The sequence below is a fragment of the Diprion similis genome, chromosome 6 (genome assembly GCF_021155765.1).
Source record: "Diprion similis isolate iyDipSimi1 chromosome 6, iyDipSimi1.1, whole genome shotgun sequence".
Lineage (NCBI taxonomy): Eukaryota > Metazoa > Arthropoda > Insecta > Hymenoptera > Diprionidae > Diprion > Diprion similis.
The window spans coordinates 6,536,689-6,559,894 of NC_060110.1; the positions used below are offsets into that span (position 1 = coordinate 6,536,689).

The 23,206-nt window shown below is 40.5% G+C and overlaps 1 protein-coding gene across 6 annotated transcripts; it reads left to right on the forward strand.

Annotated features, from left to right (window-relative positions):
- The first annotated feature begins 4,237 nt into the window (after positions 1 to 4,237).
- On the forward strand, positions 4,238 to 16,753 carry LOC124407124 (ADP-ribosylation factor-like protein 4C). 6 transcript variants are annotated; one of them, XM_046882966.1, is made up of 4 exons: positions 4,238 to 4,974; positions 14,261 to 14,608; positions 14,702 to 14,917; positions 15,796 to 16,753. In XM_046882966.1, the coding sequence occupies exons 2-4, from the start codon at positions 14,395 to 14,397 to the stop codon at positions 15,990 to 15,992; spliced, it is 627 nt and encodes a 208-aa protein (XP_046738922.1). In that variant the 5' UTR covers positions 4,238 to 4,974; positions 14,261 to 14,394; the 3' UTR covers positions 15,993 to 16,753. The 6 variants fall into 6 exon arrangements, with proteins under 6 accessions (XP_046738922.1, XP_046738925.1, XP_046738927.1 ...); XM_046882969.1 differs by having other exon boundaries at positions 4,238 to 4,967; XM_046882971.1 differs by lacking the exon at positions 4,238 to 4,974 and adding an exon at positions 11,093 to 11,410.
- Positions 16,754 to 23,206: the final 6,453 nt, after the last annotated feature.

The window sequence follows — 23,206 nt, forward strand, 5'->3', positions numbered from 1 at the left end:
ATTCTCCTCGTGTAAAAGTTCCTGATTAACAGAAATTAGTAATGAATGATCCCAATTTGTAATAGCTTCGAACCTGAGTCGTGGGTTCATTTGATTAGTCTGACTAATGTGACGAGCTATTGAGGTAAGCAGAGGCTTTGTCTGCGATATCCGGTCGCCAGTCCGTTTGACGAGTGTCTGAATATCATAGCTACACATCCAACAATAGCCGGAAGTTAGTGAAAGTAACCGATGAAGTAGCCAGATAATTATGTGTGTGTACGGTATTTTATGTACGTTTGTACACTCCATTGTCTCGAAAAGTACATCTTCCGCTGGCGCACGTTCCACCAATGATATGAACCCGAAGTTATTGATAGTCCCACATGTGTGTGTGTGTGTGTACGCCTCTTCTTCTTGCAGGTATATACTTAATTCACTTCGAGGTTGAGTAATGCGTTAAACGAGCCGAAAAATAAATTTCTGTCGGTCGAGCCGACGTCTGTTTTGTGATTCACGAGGACTTGAATAATTAAGTAATTACTTGCAAAGTTGAAAAGAATTGTAGTTCTATTGGTGGTGAATTCTAGTCAATTATAATGGACTCTTTGCATAATTGTGGAGCCGAATACACTTCAAATATTCGTCAATGCGACTCAATGTCAAGCATGAAGTGAATTCTCAAAATTATTTACATTAAAATCATAAGTTTGATCCGTAAATGACGGTAATATTAGTTATACAGGAATTCAAAAGACGTCAGTAAGACGCTGGCTATAAGTTGTTTGAAAAATATTATATATAAGAGATTCCGTAGTGGTTTTTCTTTCGAAAAACCAAAGAATAAAAAATTTACCAAAAACGGTTATGGAGCAGTGAAAAAAGAAGAGAAACGGCAAACGATTTAATGGAGAGTGTAATCTGGCTCTAATTCTCTTGTTTGTTTATTCACGAGGGGTCGAGAAGTGGGGTGAAACTGCAGCTGCTGAGAACTTTTTCTCAAGCTCCCTGCAGGGTCAAATAATGGTAAATATAAGTCGCATCTTTGTTGTTTTGTTCGTTGACCATATCAGCGTGTGGTCCAGCCAGGCGTATCATGAGCTTACTGGAAGTCTGAACTCTAAACCCTACAAACTAATGGTAAGTAGAGTTTAACGAATTTAAACTGCCCGCTTCAGTCCTGTAGCTCCCTGCAGACACGCTTGACAGATCCATTTTAAGAAATCGGGCCACTGAATACAACAAACTCATTGTTCTCAGCCGTTTCATCAGTGCTGGGAATCTCGACGGTGAATTAGGTCTGAATATTCGTTGCCCTACATGTTCGAGGATTCCGCAATTTCTAAAAAAATCCAGATTTTGAATATCTAACAATAGTAAATTTTTCTTTTTTTGCAAATAAATTTTCGGTCAAATTTTCCACACGTTCCTCCGAATTTGTTTCTGACTTTTTCTAAAGTTATCCATCGATATTATTCACGGTTAAGTTGGACTTCACTGTATATCTTTTCAAAAAATCGTCATTTTTGGTAAATTTTCTTAGTATTCCATGGCTTGTTCTCAGATTCTTTCTTTCATTTTTTGCCGCTCAAAATTTGACCCGAAGACCTGTACAATCGATTACCTTGAGATGCACTCTGCTTCAGACAGCAACTTGTTATCCCTGTTTGTGAACAAAATAATCTTATACTCCCCGAGTAGCAATTCATCTTCCAGCGCTTAGCGATACAAACCAAATGGTTGTTCATCGCTGCTCTTATACCGTTTTGCAGCTAGTAAGATCAATTATACCGCATTTATCTACGGGGGACAGGGACAGTTATTATCAGCCTCTCGAAGCTTAATTGGACGTCATCATTTTGTCTTTGAACCTGTTTTGTTTCTTCTTCATTTTTATCGATGTTTTTTACTGCTGTTTTTAAGTGGAATCGTTGAACCACTTACGATTAGAGTGAAGCCCAGGTTCTGTATACGACAATTGTGAAAAATAATGTACAGAATTTCCTTTGGATTTCGTACCGCTAATTCGACTGGTGCATAAGACACAAGCGTTGACAAGATTGCTAGCAATCACAGATCAAACAAGCGGCAGCTGGCAAACGTGGGAACTTTTTCACTATTCACTGTCAGTGCTTTATGTATAACCATTCTTTTCTCATATACACTTCACACATGCCTAGAAGGCAGGCATTTTCCGGATCTCCTACAGCTGGGACACATGTTGCAGTGACGCAGCAGAACCCGGTTTTCCATCCCGCAATTCACTCCGGTCAAAAACTGATGATGCCAACGCCTTGATCGTGGATTGATCCATTGCCAAATTGCCACTTGGTGTGAACAAATCACGAATTCGACACGGCATGACTCGCGATTCATGGTTTGATCGTAAGTCGAGACTTTTGGTAAGATGCGTAGCGATTATATTGTAGAGAAAGAAGAGGCGACAGGGTAAGCGGGAAAAACGTAAAACACAGAAAAACAGGGTTTTTACCTTTATTTTCCAATTACGAGGTGCGGATGATCCGCTTAAGGGACTAATATAAGATGAGTTTAAGTAATGACAAGAAAACACATTTAGTAACGTCAGTGCTGAGCTTACGGCCAAGTATTGCCTGAGTGAAATTATTTGAATCCGTCAAAACAATCACTGAGGTGAATTCTGAATGTTCAAGATTTATGATGCTCATTTCAGTTTGCTTGTCGTTAGTATAATCGATGAAAGTTGCGTGAAATTAAGCAAATTATCATTGTTCGGAAAAACGACTGGGGTATGGCAACGCTCTAATTTAATTCTCTGTCTTCAAAAATCTGATGTCAACCGTCAGAGACACCAGCGTATTGCAAAAATTTCTGATATCAGTGACGGAATTATTCTTTCTCTAGTTTGATAAAAAACCGTCCTTTCCTCAGCTGCAGAATGGTGAAAACCTTCGTAAAGTCTCCGTTGCCGCATTGGAGCATAACAATAAAAGGCAAAAAACCAAGGTGAAAATTGAAAGGTGTGCAGGGGTTCGACCCTGGGTAAACGGCACGCGATCCGAAGCACGTATGTATGCATATACAATACAGCCGTTACACCAACTATCATCATCATTATCATCAGTGGATAGAGATAAGGAATAGTCAATTGGTTTTAGAGTGTTCTTTGCATCCGTACAAAAACATGAGGCATCCTACCGTGGATCGGAGAAATTCGAAAAAATCGTTAAATTTTGAGAACGAAAAAGTGTGTTGCCGAAGGTCTTATTGGGGCAAACAAAAAATTTATGCGAACTTTCTTGTGCAGTAAACGGAAATACTTGAGTCCTTTTTACGAAGATACTATGTAACGACTTGTTGCGATTACGCAATCAGATCTATCCACTAGTCGTAAAATCATTTTGTAAAGGTTGAAATATGATTGTTTAATTGTTGTAATTAAATACAATTATTGTTTTAATGTAATTTATGTAACTTGAATTCAGTCGAACGTCTGCTGTTGTTAATGTCAAGTTCATACAATGGCATTTGATCACGAATGATTAGGTTGTGTTGTTCTAACAAAATTAGTGTCCGAAGTTCATCTTTTTCCTGCAGGAGATTATTTTCGAGGTGTCATAAATACTATATTTTCCCAGCTAAATTAAATATTTTGTATACCGTATCGATGTAACGTAAGTATTACTCAATTTCAGTAACTGATCATCGATTTTCCCGATTTCCGAAATTTAACTACATCAACATTTTCACCAAATAGATTTAGTAAACTGTATAAAACAATTTCTTGAATCTACCATAGACTGCTTCAGTATTTTCGCAACACCATAACCCAACTGTTATTCCATTAATTTTGTCAAATTAAAATCAAGAAATCATGAATAGATAATTTGATTACTTTTTTGAAATAAAAAAAAATCCCCAAAATTTGGCGACACAATTGATTTTCTCAATAAAAAAGGAAAAACTTTTCTCCAACTGAAGCGCATAGAAAAAAAAAAGAACAAATACGCAATCGCACGGCGTAACAGACATGCACGAAGAGGACACAGTAGGACATCCACGTAATAACAGCATTTGCGCGTAGAATCCAGGAAATTAGCATATGCGATGCGCACATCATTTCAGAGAGGCCGATGTGCGCATGAACCGCGGGCATTTGAATCCAGCCGAGTTTCTGTTGGTGCTACGAGCACGCAGAAGGCATTGTTGACGTCTGCTGCCTCCTAGCGGTACTTTCCTCGCCCGGTCGTTTCGGAGTTGAAGAGGAGGCTGTCGCCGAGCGGAACACAGTTTAGAGCCATCGCTCACCGATGCATGGTCAAGGTGTAGTCGGCGTCGAAGCACCGGCTAGCTAATCACTCTCGTACACCAATCACTGCAGGTCCGCCTTACTCCGTTCTCCCATTTTCACCTCTGTCCAATATTTCCGAACCCTTTTTAATTCAGACGTTCAAAATTTCCGACCTAATTTTGTCCCGACTGAATTCTAGATATTGTATACTTCGATCCAGAATTATGTAAACCCGTGCCTGGTCAGCGTGCGTTTCTGCGAGTGTGTGTTTTTATACGAAATAATAGTCCAATAAACAAGTGGATGCAACGTTTATACCTGTAACTTGATTAATAAACCTGAATAATAATAATAATAATAACAATGTCATTGTGAATAAAATCGAGCAAATATTATGTGAATGGTAGTGAAGAATTTCGAATGAAATGACACACTTATAGACCATTCGATGGAATAATGTAATATCGCAGGATTGGACGTAGATCACAAATTCAATGATTCGTTGTGACCAAATCGCGAGATGACGTTTGGCCAATGTTTTAATACATCGTCCCACAGTGTAATTAGCGTGTGCAATCGTCCTGCGAATACGCGATCGTAACGTGAGTGCCTTTCGGAATCGGATATAAATCGCAAGCGAAGAAAGAAAAGAATATCCTGCAAGCGAAGAGGAACCATTGGAGTAATAACAGACGAAAAAAAAAAAAACACACTGCAGGTGAATGGTCATACTTTTTCCTTTCCTTATTTGTAAAGCCTTTTTCACCTCGTTGTATGCCTGGGCCCGTATGAACGATAACGAGTGCGCGCAATTGCAGCACTCATATTATACATGAATACCGTTCCGTTGTGTAATAGGAGAAAATTATTCCCGTATATCTAGTTAACCGCGATTTCTCCGTGGGGGATGCGTTGTAGTGTTGCGGTTCACCTGTTCGTCGCATCTGATCACCTGCGCTGATTTCGCGGCATTTCTGTCTCTTCGCAATTTTTGAATTCTCAAATTTCTTATCACGGCAGTGAAGGAAAACCGATGAGATTGACGAGACTAAGAAGAGCAGTAAAAAAAGTTGGTCATCTGAGCAAGCAAACATTGTCAGCAAGCACAATCAAAGTCGTCCAATTTGTTGTGACAATACATATCGTGGCCAGCATGCGCCTCTGCTCCCCTTGGCACCATGGCCGAAGGTGGCAGCGCAAGCGCAATATGGCCAGTCGATACGGCCACCAAGTAGAGACCGTGCAGAGTCTTCCATCCAGTCGTCTACCTGCCCGTTTGAAATTTAATTAGAATTTCACACTCGAATTATAAGCCTCGGGTAGGTATCAACGGTACACGAGGATTACGTTTTGCTCGGCTGGTGTGGGGCCCAGTTTACACCTTCGCGTGTAAAGCAAAAGCAAAAGAGTATTGTAGTCTGCAGGAGTTCGTTACAGAACAAGCGAAAAACTCTGAAATGAATGCAAAAACAAGCGTCTGTCGCTTTTGCTCCACTGATAATAACTGCCCGAGCAGATTATTATCGGTGATCAGATAAAGATTTTCTCATTTTCAACACCCGCAGAATCGGCCTGCGGTAGGATTGCGCGGCAAGTGCAGCACGTGTTATACTCAAAAACCACGACATTCGGAGAACAAATTTTTATCAGGCTCAGAAACGGCGACGATCAGGCTTGCCTTACGGCCTGATCAGGTACACATCGGGCTGCCTGATCAGAGCCTGGCTAAAAATATAACGAGTTCATGTACGATGTTCAGACCCTAATCAGGCGTTGATTAAAAATGGATCTGGGCCTCATCAGGCGGTTATCAGGGCAGCTTAAGGCACTACTTGATCAGATTCGGGCAATGATTGTTCCAGCAAGGACTTCCGTGACGCCTGGTGGCTGCTCGCGATACTTGCAGTGTGTCAGGTTTCGTCAGGGCCAGATCAGGTGAACCGTAGTAAAGTTTGCCTGACCTAAGCCTGCTCAGGGCCAGATCAGGCATGCCCTACTCAGACATGTCTGATACTTAATTAACCTGATCAGGGCCATATCAGGCACACCTCAATAACGGATGCTCGATGACGACCTGACGAGAGATACGTCAGGTGTGCCTTAATGAGGCACGCCTGATTTCAACCTGATCAGGGCCTGCTGTGAAGTCAGGTTGGTCTGATAAAATTTCTACTCGGGATGTTCGCGTTTACACACTTTCTGCTTGTTTAATTCTACTTCTTCTCGCTTAAACGGAACGAGATGGCATCGCGGTTCGAAGTATTTACTCTACGACGATATGGGTTTTCGGGGGCGGTTTATCACGCTCGAAATCGAACCGTCGAATCCGTACGACTTTCATCGGCCAGGTGCAAAGACCCGCCCGATCGATGCACGAATATTGGATCTGTCAGCGTTTTTCTACGGCACGCGTGTCTTTTCGAACTCACAATCAATCTAGAAGGATAATAAAGGAGGAATTTCGAATAAGCTTCCTTACTACCAACTCACATGAGTCTACTGGTTAAGATTCAAGATCGTTGAATAAATTTCAGAAAAGCATTGCACAGATATGAAGATGAACAGATAGACTTGAATTAGTCGTCGTTCGGAGCTCCGATTTTTTCAGCTCCTTATTCCTCAGCAGAATCCTGCGGGTCAGTGCTCTCGCTTGTGCAGCGGAGACGTTCATCAGTTAAGACTGGCTTTCGTTTTAGCCCCCAATTTAGAACCGAATTGAATAAACGGAACGGTACAGTTGCACGTGCGGTGCGTGTTCCTCATTGTTGCTGTGCCTATAACCAGCTGACGTGTATTATTGTTGGGAAGAAATCTTTCCCGGGTTTTTGAGTGCGTTGTAGAAGCGTACAGACATCCGTTAAATGTGCCCTGTGCATGTACAACTGCGCAAAGAGGACACGACGCGACAGCTGGCCTATGTTTTCAATCCATTATGCTTGTTACGGACGAAGCTCCAATTCCAAGTCTTGAAGGATTGAATGATCCTTGGATCGCAAATAAAGATGATGATGATGATGGCTCTAATCGTGGTCAGCCAGAACTTAGGATCAATCATGACTCGAATTCCGGAGGATGAACTCAACTAAATTGGAAGTCCGATCGCGGTTTGCTTGAAGGTAATGAGAGCCTGAACCATCGACTGCGAATAACCGTCGTATGAAAACTGGGTGGAATGTTGTAATTGTGCATCGAACAAAGTGAGTCGCAATTATTTGACTCTACCGTTACGTTATTAGCTGGTGGTAGCTAATTCGCAGCATGCTGGCACTCATCTTCACCGTTGCATGCAGTCCTCTTATCGTCGGTACGCGTCTTTTCTTCTCTCCATTCATTGTCGGCCTTAGAGACAATGCTCTGCAACAACAGATAAGAAGCGAAAATAGCCGCCCGACTATCTACTGGACGATTGATTCAAAACCTCAACAATAGTGAACTTTGAATGTATTATTTCTTTGTATAGTAGACAAAAATAATTTGTCTACCATGAAATTACGCACTATGAAAACCGAATTTATGTATCATGCTGCAGTTTGTACTTGCAGTTATTGTGTCCTTTTATCGCGTTGTGTCTGGGCTTCGTGCCGTGCGATCGCCACGGGTAATTGAACGCTTCGTCATCAACGCGTTGGAAACCTTGTTATTGATTCAGGTGCCTGCATCATGCGTTAGGAAAATACGCGACCTGCATCACGGCGTCACTGTAGACCGCAGGTGTTGTGATAAGATTGCACCGCGTTATCTGCCCTTCGGTGAATTACAACCTCGAAAAATCGAATCCGGTCTACGACTTTGACCTTATCGTGTCGGTCAGGCATCGTTTAACATGAGCCACACGAATCCCGCAACGAATGAATGATACTTAAGATATTCCGCACTGTTTATCCCGAAGAAACATATTGTCTGGAAAATTACTTATAAAGTATAATGCACAGTCTTCAAGTGTATAAAATACGAGAAGAATCTCAGATGTTGAAAGTTTTCTGTCGAAAATTTCTGCGAAATCGTGAAATCTTAATCAATTAAGCTTGATCGAAAACTCTAATCATTAGGTCTTAATTAGTAAATGAATGGTTCCACGAGATGGTAAACTTGATACTAAATTGTACACTTGTTTACAATCAGAACTCAGAACATAATAAAATTTGAGTTTTCGATCTAGCTTGATCAACCGAATTTTGAGAAAAATTTCAGATGCCAAACTTTTAGAATCGAGTACTTATTTTTCTGTGTTAATGAGTTCACTATAAATTCTCAGGGGACTTACCAAATTGTTCACGCAGAGTTTATTATATGGTAATGGTCAGCGTTGAAGAATCGGAAAAACCATGAATCATCCGCAATCAACTCGTCTAGTGTTTTCGGAGTATCTCTATATAAAGTCTATAACAATACGTTGTTATGAAACTTCGGTGAAATATTGCTAATTAGAGTGACTGTGACTATTTTTCAGAACTATAGAAATGCATTGAGTAGGAGTGAAAACCTCATGACCGTATCGCGACTGATAAATACTGTCTGACTGTAATGATGATGAAGAAAATTACGCGACGCGAAATATAAACGAGCTGTTGGACACAAATTAGGTACATCTATTCGACTCGAACGACGATCATTAGTCGGTGTAATACGCTAAAGTCCTGAGATAATACTATTTACAGATATATAGATGCCGCATTCGTAATGGTAAAAAACAGTTTTGCACGATGATCATACGAATCGACGATCGACTTCGCTCTTCCAACGAAAGGCAAATTCGTTTCGTGACAAAGATTTTACAGTCGAATTAGTAGATACCCGATGATCTTATCGGCTATCGTGCCTAATTACGATCAATCGTTTAGAAACACGGAACTTGATTCATCCTAACATCACTTTACAGAATAGTCGGGAAACGAAATAGCAATAATTTCACTTTTTTCAGAGGCAACTCAACACTGTAATTCTTATTCGAGAACATCCTGTACCCACGTGTGTCGTTATTACATCCTGGCTAAAAAGCACGAATTTGCGCATTGCGTAACTCTTATGTTTGTTCAGTCGAATATCTGACCGCTGTATCAGTCAACTGGCCTCTATGAAGGTTATAAAAATTAATCCGCAGTGTCTATTTATGCAAACTCGTCTCAATTTTCTACCACCCAGCACTGCGTTGTCCCGCGGAATTTTTCCGCTTGGGCGATCAGTAAATTTTGTGCCTCACGGACTGCTGCTTGATCGTTCAAATAAAATGTATAAATAGTTTGCGAACCAGGGAAGTACTTTTGGTTCTACAGGTCTAATCCTTCTTGATTGGTTATACCGTTTTTTAATATCACTTAGTATCTGTGGAAAAAAGAATCAATTTTGGCATACATGTGATCTGGGGGAAAGCCAATGAAAAATGATTTATCGCCGTACTTTTTCACACCACGATATTCGGATCTCGGAAATTATAACGCTAGACTAAATACTCGACGTGAAAATTGTAAAATATAACCATAAAAAAATTGTTCGATCATTGTTTATTAGATTTTGAATTATTCGTTAGAGTGATTGCAATATTTGAATAGGTAAAAAAACTTTGTAATATAGAAGACCAAAAGATGGATTAAAATTTCAGCGAATAGATTCTTTTTATTTTCATAAAGCGAACACACAGTCGTAGAAATAGGGTAATTTCCAATTACGAAACGTAATCGTTATTACATATTTACAGAGTATACAAAAAAATGCAATCGATAGATTAAAATTCAAGAGGCCGTGCAAAATCGATTATCCCTGACGTGATTTACTCACTTTCAATTTCTATTTCTCATCGCGTATATTTCCGTCTGCGTCGTCTATATCAGTTTACGACTATTTTATTACTTATTGCAAACGATAATAATCAAGTAAAATTATGCTAACAAATCTTTTCTGTCTGTATTTAAATCAATAAAACTTAAAATAACTTAGAACGAGCATTGACAATAAATTTACAAAAGAACGTTAAAAAATTAAAGCAAACAACGAAGAAGCTGAATCTCTTGCGAGTCTCAAAAGTAAAAATAAAACGAAACCAAAAAAAAAAAAAAAGAATTGAAAAAATCGTTCTAAAATGCGCAGCACACATGGCAAATATCTTTTTCCGTTAAATTTTTTGGCTGACATTCAAATGTATAGCTGCAGCCCGATGGCGCCGGTTGGCATGCGATGATTCAGGGTAAATAAAACCCGCGTCGTGTTCGCATATAAATAAAACGATCCATCGCCAATCTGGGTGGACGCGGTGCAGCATGCCGTAGAAATTTAGCGCTCTAGGTCAAGCTAGATGTAGCCGTATCTAGCTAGTCTCACCGAGTCCGTCGGGATGACGGCAAAGGTGGCATCTAACACAGGCGACATCGCTCGTTCGCAACGATGCTAATAATACTGAACAAGAGTTGATCAGCGAGAGAAAAGTAGAAGAGACACGTACGTCAACGCTAATAACTGAATCCACACGGCGCTAAATACTCGACTAAATACCGAGTCTAGCCAGAGGCCAAGCCTTCCAGTCTTAGCGCCGCTCAGAAATAGGAGAAGTTCTTTTACATGCGTTTTTTTTTTTTTTTTTTTTTTTTTTTTAACTCTGGACACACCGATAAAAAGCCGGCAGTCAGTTGGCGCGATGCAGGCTGCCATGGTCTCATCGCTGCACCGGCAACCGCCTTGGAATCTTGGCCTTAGTTAACTGTTCGCTAGCGATGGACCGCTATCATCTCCGTTCGTTGTGCCGAGAACGAAGATGTCGGAGAGGGACGGAGATAGTGGGATAGAAAATCGAGGAGACGGAGAAAGATGGAGAGAAAACGAGGAACGAGTGAGACGGAGACGTGGCGGCAGGTGACCCACTGGCTTCGTCTGGACCTTCTGCTCCACGCATAGCAGCTCCACGATATGGCTCCGACGAACTCGTGCCATCTCATTTCATCTCGGCTCGAGCCACTGGCTGGCAACACCTGCCGCATTGGACGATCGAGAGAGGAATGGCTACGAACGGTCGGAGAGATGGCATTGTAGTTACAGAGAGCATTGGACCCTGCCTGGCGCTGATTGCTCCTTTTCGAAATGATTCAGCTGCTTCTTTCTCTGCAAGAAGAACTCGAGGTCCTGCTTCGAGGTATCCGTGAATTGGAGCTTTTTCAGCCGAGAGGCTAATGCGTGAGTAATTGGGGTTTTTGCAGTTTCCTCTCGTCCTGTTCAACAATGGCTAGCAGAGTGAAACTATCGGTATTCCATTATGACAGGTCAAGATGGCTCAAGTTCTACGTTTCAAAGCGACTGATCGTAATAAGGCGTGACAGTCGATACGATCATCGGAGATAAATTCGCTTGCAAAGTCTTCTTCGCGAAACGAATTCGCCTTGCGTTTGAATGACGAAGCCAATCGTCGATTCGTATAATCACCGTGCGAAACCGTTTTTCATTATTACGAATACGGCGTCTAAGTGGTGTTACCTCAGGATTGTAGCACGTACCGCCTAGTGATCATCGTTTCAATTGAATAGATGTACTTTATGCCCTGTAGCTCGTTTATGTCTCGAAACGTCTAATTTTCTACACCATCATTGATTACTTGATAGCATCAGACTGCAACATTTGTCAATCGTGATTCGGTTACGAGATTTTCATTCCTACGGAATGCACTTTTGTAGGTATAGTTTTGAAAAATAGTTACATCTTCTCTAATTCTGACAACATTTCATACCGCCCCAGTTTTATATAGATTGTTTATGGAGCTGTTATATACCTGCTTTTAAAATGCGAGACGAATTCAATATGGATTATCGTAGTTCAACGATTTTTACCACTGACTATTACAGTTGATAGATGATTGAACGAGCCAAAAGTCTGAATCACTAACACATTGCGCAGGCTATATCTGAATACTTTGAACTTTGAAGGAATTCATTCTCAAATTGCATATGGTAGTTGATTTGATCTTGCACACGGTCAGTTTGTAACCATTCCTACATACCTACCACTTGAAATCCATCTTCATTCACGTGCCTGGAACACCGGACTAACGCTTACCTGATGGCCTCCATGTAATCCTAGATAACCGTACCTACCTGACGGGATAATTAAATTCGTTGGAGGGAAAAAGGTCCGAAAGTATCAGATGTAGGACCGTTTCTACGAGAGGCATCTCGGGAATACCGTAAAGTCCGATGATTACTCGAAGCAAAGTGAACTCGTGATATGCATGTTGGTGTCAATCTTTAACCAACGTGACGATTCAATTTTATTACCGGCAGATTTTCACCGCTCGAAAGCGCTGCAGCAAATACGCGCAATCTTGACTAAGATCTTCAGAAAGTTATACAGTTTGCCAGGCGTGGACCACTTTGCCCTTCTGGTTCTCCTCTGCTCTAGATCGCCGGCCACCGTTGGTCGTTAGGCGGTCTATATTCATCTTGGCATCGAGCACCCGACCACCTGGGTCCCGGACACTTGCCAATTGTGCGCAAAACGTCGAGGCGACGCCACCGATCCTCGTTTTGGTCTTGTATCAAAGCCACACTTGTCACGTACGTGGACCGTATCAGTTCCCATCGTTGACTAAATAAATGTATCGGCAAAATAGAAGGCCCGCCTTTTTTCTCACCCGCCACAGGCACCGTTTGCCAAAGTTAGTGCCCAACTCGGGACTCGGTCCATCAAGTGGGTCATATTGAGGCCCGTGGTTTGGTTTCACTGTATTCAAAGTAAGCCGACTCTGGAGTATGGACGTCGATGGTTCCGCTTCTGGGTGGTTCCTCCGCCGTTGAACCCAGTTCCATGATTTCGTGAATCGCGTGCCTGGTTGTGTATCGATCATCCTTAGAGAGACGGGTTTCTATTTTTGTCAAGAGACTTCCGAGTTGATCAAAAGCGGAGGAACCGGCACGCGATAAACACAGGATTATATAGTTTCCGTTACGAAACTGGGCCAGATATCAAGTGTATAATTATACCGGCATCTTTTTCCGATGTAGGCATGTGTAGTACACGGCATGCCCACCACTCACTCTCAAGATAGGCGCACCTTCGAGTTGTTCGCAGAGAGCGGACGTCAGAAGATAAGAGCCTCAGTTCTCGAGCCTCACTGTCTCAAAAATCAGGTTCAATTTACTCAGCCTTACAGAATACCGACATGATTTCATTACTATCGAGCGATACGTGAGTTCCCAGATATTCATGATCTTGATGAGCATAGAGAACTTATTGATCCCGCCAACTATAGTACGACCATGGCCTGACTCTCTGGCTCACCTTCCACCTTTATCAACGATCGAGCTATTCGGCATGACTCACTCTGATAAGAAGCTTATCAGTTCGGCTTGAGCAGACATTCTACAGTGGATGTTTCACCGCGAACGAAACGCACCTCCATCAGTTCTTTCCACGAAAGACCAACCGCGCGTTTTACTTCTGACATCTGTCACTCTTAAATCGCACTTCGCTAAATTCCTTCTTACTTTTGGAAGATTGAAGGCTGATAGCAGATTCCACCTATCTCCACATTGATTTTACTTTCACCCGGAGCCCCAGAAACTTGTTCTTGAGATTAAGGATCCACTTGATGTCAAAGATGGTTCATACAGCATCCAGCTGAGGGTAATCGTTCTTCGGACAGTACAGTACGGGTTCATTATTGAATACAATTGACTCCTTATCGCGTCTTTCAATATGCTAGATCCCAGTGGGAAACATTGTTAATTTTACCAATGAATTGGAATGAAACATTCTCCTCATCTCTACCTGAACGTTTCTACTTCTACCGATAACCCTGAGAATGTTTCGCTGAAATTGAGATACATATAACATGATGTCAAAGACGGTTAATTAAGCGTCTAGTTCAGACTAGCCATTTTTAAAAGAGTGTAGTGTGTGACTTTATGATTGGACACGACCGTTTCCTCATCGCATCTTTCGACATACTGAATTCCAATAAGACGCGTTGTCACATCTGCCATTAAATTAGACACCATGAACCAGCGTGGTGACACCCAATTACTCTTGTTACAGGGATGCAGCGGTGAGTCGAGGGGTCGTGCGCTTCAAGTGATCCGGGAGGTTGGTATATGTATAGCTCGGTGAGCTATAACCGTAATTCCTGCATGGTGCGAGGGATATCCTGAGGTACACGAGGGAGGAAAGAGATGGGAGCTGGAATGGGAAGGAGTGGTACAAGCGGGGGAGGACTTCTCGAGGCTTTGCCGACTGGGACGCCTCTTCACGTCGCAATGCTCGGCCTCGATAGTGCGGGAAAGACGACTGCCCTTTACCGGCTCAAGTTTGATCAGTACCTCAACACTGTGCCCACCATCGGTTTCAACTGCGAACGAATAAGAGGCGGAAGTGGCAAGGCCAAGGGTGAGTACCAGTGACCAAAATTTTAGAAAGCTCTGAGATTCGAGTTTTCCTTTCGCCGTGGCAATTGCATTATTGTGCTTCTTCATTCTGCAGGAGTCAACTTCCTCGTATGGGACGTTGGTGGGCAGGAAAAGCTGCGGCCGTTGTGGAAGTCGTACACCCGGTGCACGGATGGCATCATATTTGTCGTGGATTCCTGCGACGCCGAAAGGCTCGAGGAGGCAAAAATGGAGCTGACCCGGACGGCCAGAAGCCCGGACAACGCTGGGGTCCCGATCCTGATCCTCGCAAACAAGCAGGATCTGCCTGGTAAGTGGATAAAAACCAGTGAGGTGAAAAGGAAATCACGACGCAGGTTCACTACCGCACACGTGTGTAGACTCTTGTTATTTCATCTTGGCGAAATGCTCATCAAATTTTTTCGTTACCATTTATTTTAATTTTTGAAAATTATAGTGGCAGCAATTTCATACCGAAATTGTTATTATGACGCGAAATTTTGTGAAAAGACAGTTTGGGCTGTTTGAAAGAACCTCGGAAGGGGTGTCATTGGCGATTGTTTAATTCTTCTAAAGAACGCAACTTTTTCCAAAAGGATTGGGTAGCCAGAAAAGTACTAAAAGGAAAATTATTCCTTTGTAAATGTTTTCTAAGAGTTCTCTGTTTCACTTTCCCATAACTTTTATGTTCTCTTACGATTTGTCTTCAATTTTTTTGTTTCCTTTTCAAATATTTCAAATGGTGCAAAATATAGATAGACCTAAATTTCTACGATAATCTAGAACTAGCCGAAGAATATATTTCATTTCTGAGTTGCTCTCTATCTCGGATAGTTTTTGAGAAAAAAAAAATCCTGGACTTTCTATTTTAATAATAATCCCCACTGTTTTGTTCCAATTTCCAAATTTGCAAATTTTGTCCAACTTTTTAGTAAACTTCAAAATGACATTAAAATAGCTTGACTAGAATGGCAAGAATAAATAAAAGTCAAATATCTCATATTTTGAATTGAAATTTTTTGTCCGTTGAAAAGCGAAAAAGAGTATCGAAAGAACTTTGAGCACCCTTAATTAATTCCTCAATTTTACATCACAATCAAATGCATACTTTCACAAAATTTCCGAGAATATTCCAAATTTTCAAGTCGCCCCCTATACCTCTCAGAATCTCACCCTAAGCCCCTTTAGGAGCAAAGGAGGTTGGCGAGTTAGAGAAGCAGCTTGGGGTGCTCGAGCTGACGGGAATGCCGGGGAGTTCGTGCATCCGCGTGCAGCCGGCGTGCGCGATAACTGGAGAAGGTCTGCACGAGGGTCTGGACACGCTTTACCAGCTGATACTGAAGCGGAGGAAGCTGGCGAAGCTGAATCGGAAGAGAGCGAGGTAGGCCCGCGTTTCAGAGGACTGCACATGCGTCTTCTGATATTGTTCCCAGCCACCGTCGCCAGGCCTGGCGTCGACGCCATCCTCGGTGTCGTCCGACGGCGACCCGGTGGTTATTTTCACAGACCAAGCCTCCGCTGAGCAGCCAATGGACGGATCGAACCCTGGATTCCATCGACGGGGCAGCGAGAGAAGCTTCGAACCGGAAGAAGAGTCTCCTTGTGGAGTTTAAGGAGCTTTGGAATCGCGGAAAGGACCTTACGACAGATCGGATGTCGAATTAGTAATCCCCTACCCCAATGTCCTTTTCCTGTGGGTGTGAAGAAGAAAAAAAAAACGGATACTTGTGCGATTTTCTCACTCACCGATAATTTTTGCAACCGCTATTGAAGCGGAGAGGCAAAGTGCACCTGTAACGGATTTTCGCCTGGTACCGGAAGTCCGACAGTGTATCGGAAGGTAATGTGACACCCGGGTTACCAGTGGGAACCGCGAGCGCCGACTGCGGCGATATATGGATATCGTATTTCAAAACTGTGCAGCCTGAGAAATCGACACGTGTGTATGTAACGCTAAATATGTATCTCGGGTTTCAAAAGTGATTATTAAAGAACTTGTATCTGTAATCCGCTGGGCAGAAAATACATGCAGAGCCTCGACCTCAGCTCTCCCTAATGTAGCGATAACAACTCAATTTAACGAATCGTTGTTATTGACTGATAGGGTTAGGAAATATTTAAAGAATTTTTAAAGAAACTAAAGAAAAATAATGTTTTTAAGTGCAATGATGCAGGTAAAGAAATAAAATGTCGTGCGATTGCCCATATATACTTACAATCATATTTTATAATGAGTGACGATGCTAGTCGATGAACTGGGAGTTATTTGGAGATTTGAAGAATCGTGTAAACTAAAATACCGAGTCTGACGTCGTCGGAAGAAAAATTAGCGAAACGTGAATGTTCTGATAATATTTATTACAACAAGCGATGCGTATAAATTCATTTGTAAATAGGCACCCGTCGTATATAAAAAGTATCGTCTCATGCACGCGAAATATAACCTGTTTGTAACTGTACAACGTGCATGCAGTTTGATATTAAACTGGTCATTATAGAAGCAAGCCGAATGGATCATTACTTTGCTGTTGTACAGAAATCGAAATTACGTTATAGCTGTAATTAATGTATATTGAAGTCGGATGTTTTATAACTGTGTAAAATTATTAAATATATATTGTATACCTTCGGTATGAAAACAGCATAATTATTTGTTGAAACCACTAACATCAATTACATATATGCATATATTATATGTCTTGTTTGTGGATTTAGATAAATAATTGTAAATTTATATTCTTGATTTCCGGCTCGTATCAGAGCAGTGTGACGAAGGATCCGGTGCGTATTGGATGATGACTATTGTGTTTGTAGAAATAAGGGCCATTGTTAGTTTCTTATTGGTTCCAAATAATATACGTATCAACTATTATTCTTCGAAATTCTATCGTACGATAAACGTGTATTAAAAATGATCACATGACGGATGTGAAATTTTCGAGCAATCTAGGGAGCTAATTTTCATACTCACCACCCAGAATCATGTTTTCTTTGCTTCAAATCCTAACTTCACCACACTCGATTTATTCTTGTTGAATAAAATAAGAAAAAAGTTTAATGCTGGTAATTGTTTTTGTAATTTTGTATGTCTCTTTTACGTAAAATTCGAATAATATGTAATCAATTTATACCGAGGAATAGCAATTCCTTTTTTCTGTTCGATTTTGCTCAAAGTCTAGACTGAACTTCCTCGGTGCAATAATAAAAACAATCAGAGTAGTACATTTGATAACCGGACAAATTTAATTAATAATTGAATAACCGAACACCGCGGTGAGTTTGAAAATCTTAGGTATACTTACCTAGATTATGACCGAGAAATTTTTCACAGACATAATAATTATCCTTGTTGTGTTTATTGTATTGTTCAATATTTTATCTCGCGCTTCGATTTATCGATCCTACCTACAATAATATAAAATGACTATTTATATACATTGTAATGTAAGAAAAATATGCGTTATATAAAGAATGAATTCGTAAATGCGTGACATCAGCGACTAGTTATACAATTATATCTATACATATATCATCGTAATATTATATACAATCATTATCATGCCGTATATGATATAATGTATATGTATCGCACGTCGGCTTCAATAACGTCACAAGTCAAAAAATTTTCATTTTTCAGTAGAAGTAAATAAGTGTAATAACGAGTAAAAGCTTTGCATGTGTAAGGGAGTTACCTCTTGTTCCATGAAGTAAACTGTTAATGGTAAAAAGTTCTTCCACGGCTTCTTAAATCATTTGGCAAAGGTTCGGATCCATTCGATTTCACTTTCCTTTTGAGTTGTGTTACTTTTGTAGAATAACGAGCCGTACTTTTTTGAGTTATGACATTTTGTTTTTGCACTTGTGTCTCTATTCTTGACTAACTTTACCTAGAAATATGGTATTGCAAATCCCAATATATAAATATATATGTTCTCAACTAAAAAAATGCGAGTTTTTTTTTTATGACATGATTGAATCCGACGTGCGGTATGACTGTCGTTTCCGTGAATATGAAGTTATATGCCTATTAGCGTCAAAAATAGATCATATATATTATACAATAGATACTATCGACCATATATAGAAATATTCATAAGGTGAACCCTGCCTCACCCTCTGCTACGTCATAGATGTACCTTGAACATACCTCTAAACCGATCACCTAGCTATAATGTACCGCATATACCTATTTCTAACGATAACGATCAATTTTGTATTGCATATTTCTGTAAGTAATTATAATTATATTCATGTAATGTAAGTGTACATGTATATTGGATAATTATAATTACTATATAATGCATATGATATAACTCATTCTTAGCTGTCAAATTGAAGTTTTTTAAAGTAAAATATTTAGCATCATTTTTCTCATCGTCATGCATATAATAATATTATAATACACGCATAAGACACACGTAGAATGAAATTGTAAACTCACGATCTTCTCGAACGAAGCACACCGGCAATATACATATGATACATACCTATAGCTGTCATTTGTAACGATAACAATATTACCATAATGTTATTATAAAGTCATACTTGTTACGTTCTAAACCGTCTGTGTTTCTCTTACTTCACCATCCAAACCCGCATCAACGAAATAATGTCCTCGAACAATTGACCGTGAAAATGAAAATTTCACGTACAGATTATACCAATCCATTTCCGGTTGATGCTGTTAGCCCCTATTATACCTATATCCGTTAAAATTCGATGTGGGCTGAAAGCGTTTGCGCTGCAGCAGTCGGTCAGTAGTCCGTAAAAAGTTATATTTGTAGATAGCTCTCTTATTCACACGTGACCATGTAACGTGTAACGAAAATTTAGAACAAGCCTTTCTAGCCGACTACACGTGTATCGTACACCCAGTTCAACTCGTGCGTTTCTTTCTTCACTTATCTCGGCTCTCGAGACTCTTGTATCGTTCCTCATTGTGCAATCACGTATGCGATTATTTCCGAAGGCTTGTCTCAATGTATTGTAATCAGCCTTGTGTATAAGGAACACAGAAGCGCGCCTGTGATCGCAAGAACGAGAGAAGAAATGACAAGGTGAAGAAAAACTTGAGACTTTATCGAAATTTTTCAGCTACCTTTAGACGTAATCCGTTCTCTTTATTTATTCTATCTTTATTTATTATTTCAAAAGTATTGTACGATTTATTTCTGGACTTTCTAAGCATTTGATTAAAAATTGAAAATTATAGTTCGAAGAGTTCATCAAAGTACAACTGTAATCTATAAATCAAGAATATTCGAATTCTCATGTACTATAGTTCTTCACAATGATTCGTAACTTTTGAGCTGAAATAAATTTTGATATAAAATTTGGTGTCCAAATCCATGTGCTCGATTCTCGATTCAAATAAACTATTAATTAAATCGTGAATTTTTTTGTGAATTTTTCCAGAATTTTTGAACTTCCAAGAAAATCTCAAAACTCAGCAAACCAACAAAATAATTTCACCTTTATTCGAATCAGCAAAACCTTGGTGAATTGTGTTAGATGCATACCTGTATAATATGAAATGAGATCCTGATTACGGTCACTGTTTTTATTTATTTATTTTTTTTCTCGCATGACTCGTGATTACACACACCGTGAATTAATCTACGATTGCATCGCGTTTCCCGTCGCGAGGAAGTGTATCCGGTCATTGATGAAAACCGGAAGCTGCAACGAGACGGCAGCTCGGGCGGTACAATGAAACAAACAAAAAAAAAATTGTGCCTTGTGCGTATCCTGAACATTCATTGCGTGTGTAACACGTGCCGAAGCTGATGGCAGCATTTAGAGTTTAGGTATAGCCGGAGGACTCGTAAGGCCGAAATAATAAAGCGTCGAAACCGGAATATTTATCACCGTACGAGCGTTTCCTGCCTTGAAAAATCCGGATTCATTCTATACGTAGGTACCTAACACGTGGCGCAGCTTCCCCCTGGAACATAAATTCGAATGGGACTAGAAGGGGCGCATCTGCACGTGCTTCTTGGCGACGCGTTATGGACATTTGTGTAAGTCCTACCCCTCTGCGCAAACGTTGGGGTGTCGGTCTTTTTATATTCTAACGCGTCTTAAGGCGAGATGAGAAGCAGAGATCTGAATACTTAAAGTCAGATTCTAAATAAAATAAAGGAATGCAAATGAACGGATGGTCTTAAGGGTTGGAAAAAATAAGACCGATTTCAAAGTTGCGATCTGAAAAGAAAATTGAAAGGTAAATACTTGAGGACGAATTCGTCTGACCATCCAAACCAAAAGTTATGTGGAGAGAAAAAATTGTTCGAGAATTTTTCTATCAATCTTGTTTGTAGTATAAATGATTCTGAGCGAATTCGAAGAACACGAGCTGCAATAAATCAGCATTTTAAAAACTTTTAAAGTGCCTAAAATCGCTTTTCATTCATCGTAAGATACTCGTTTTGTCATATTTTCTTCACAATCTCCGGTAAAATGAATATCAGTTCTTTCGCTAAATCTTTTTATTCCTATATAGACAAAAATATCAAAAATATGTGACAGAGACAATTAAATTTCTAGTTGCGTACGAAGGCTACTAAAACAAACAGTCTTAATCAAACATGAAAAAAATGTTCAATTTCCAAACAATAAAACTCGCCGAAAAAAAAAAAATATTGAACGAACCAAATACATAACCATATTCGCGTATCGGGCGACTATACTGGCGTCCAGTCCGATTTAGGGGGTCTATCAGACCCCGGAATGAAACTTGTGTGTGCGAAACCCATGCGTGTAATTCCACATGCGGATAATACGATTATTTCAGATTAGGCGAAGGAATAAGTCCCTGCCGTATATAGAGCCGGAGATCACGATCGCGGCGAATGGACTTGGCCGGCTTCCCGTAGGAGGTCTTCTCCCGCTTTCCTGGAGTTTGCGACTCGAGTGGGCGAAGTTTTTCGCCGCGACGCAGAGCCGACGACGACGACAACGACGCTGGGCGTCGGAGACGGCGACGCCGGCTCATTCTTCTGTCTGTCTGCCCGCCTCCGGCTCTACTTGCTTGATCAGGATACAAGTCGACGTGGGCGAAGCGAGACTCGAAGCGACGACGATCGGCGCCGCTGCAGCGAAACGACTTTCAATCTTCACGAACCAGAGTCGGCCGCCTTATTCGCCATCCGATAACTGCTCGCAGAGTGAGTCCTTAAGTGGACCTTCGGCCCTGCGCTATACATGGCATGAGGTTTTTTCCTTTTTTTTCTTTTTTTTTTTCATCAGGGTCTGCTAATTTCCATCCGGAGGAGGAAGAATCAAGTGTATCGATTTTTACTTCCATGCTGCGAAACACTTGACGCTGCTTGTGGAGAGGATCGCGGAAACGGATATCAGCTTTTTCCGAGGCCTTTCATCGGCACTTGACCTGCAAGCTCGGACAATCGATATTAGATTTTAATTAGAGAAAATAAATTGTTGGTTAATCCGGTCTCTGAATGGCATTTTTTGCATCTTTGGGAGAAATAAGAACCGGAAATAATTGGATCGTATTTGTTCAGTTTTAAATTAGACAAAAATTCTTGAAAGTGGTAAGTACATTAGATTGAAAACTATAGCAATATGAAGTCATCCATATTAACGTACTTCTATACTTTATTACTGAAATTCAATTTCGTAATGTTGCGATAAGATTCGTAATTATATTTTTAATGGCGATATGTAAAATCGGAACTGATTATCGTAGAGATTTCTGTCTTTCGCGCTAACTCATAAAAATAATGCATTTTTTTTCATAAGGACAGAATTCTTTCGATTATGAATTACCGGTAAATTTTCTTGTCTTGCTTAGAATTTTTTGCTTTATTTTACTTTCTGTTACGAACACTTTATCCTAAAATATCGAAGTAGCCAATGTCTATTAATAATTGAGATTCGACTACACAGAAAAATGTTTTGTATTGAAAAAGAAGATACTCAAGAACTGTGCAGTGAATTTTGTAGTTTTCCTTAAAGGCTCTTCATTTCTTCGAACATATTAACATTTTCTCCTATATCTTTCATGATCAATCATGCTGTCTTTCTTTTTAAATATTTCTACAGAATTATGCAGGTTTTAAAATTTTCCTTTGACAATTAAGAAATGGATATTTTTTTCATTGGGCAGGATTAAAATGACCAGCTTCGACCAATCTTCATTACACTTGCATCTTTTACGAAAGCCAGAAAAGACGTCAGAATCCTACATCAAAGCCCTCGGGGGATAAAAGGTCCTTCAAAACACGTCAAGGACGTCTTGTATGCGAATCGCACTTTCGCGAAGGGAGATGGGAATGCAAATTACGTATAATCGAAGTCACGTGGGCGCCTTATGGGGGTAAAAATCTTGCAACGCGCTTCTTCGTCGAACGAAATCGAGAACGAAAGGTATCAAGTTTTTTCTCACTGCAGACACGCGACCAAAATCCTTTCTCAAGCCAATCTTTCGTCTTTGGTCCGGCGCCAATTTCTCGGCTAGTATTCATGTCAGATTAAATTAGGCAGCTGTCCGGGTCGAGGGGCTGATTAACCAAGAAACGCTTTCAATCTACGAGCCCATGAGCGGTTCTCCTTTGCTTTTGTCCTTTACGTTTTATCT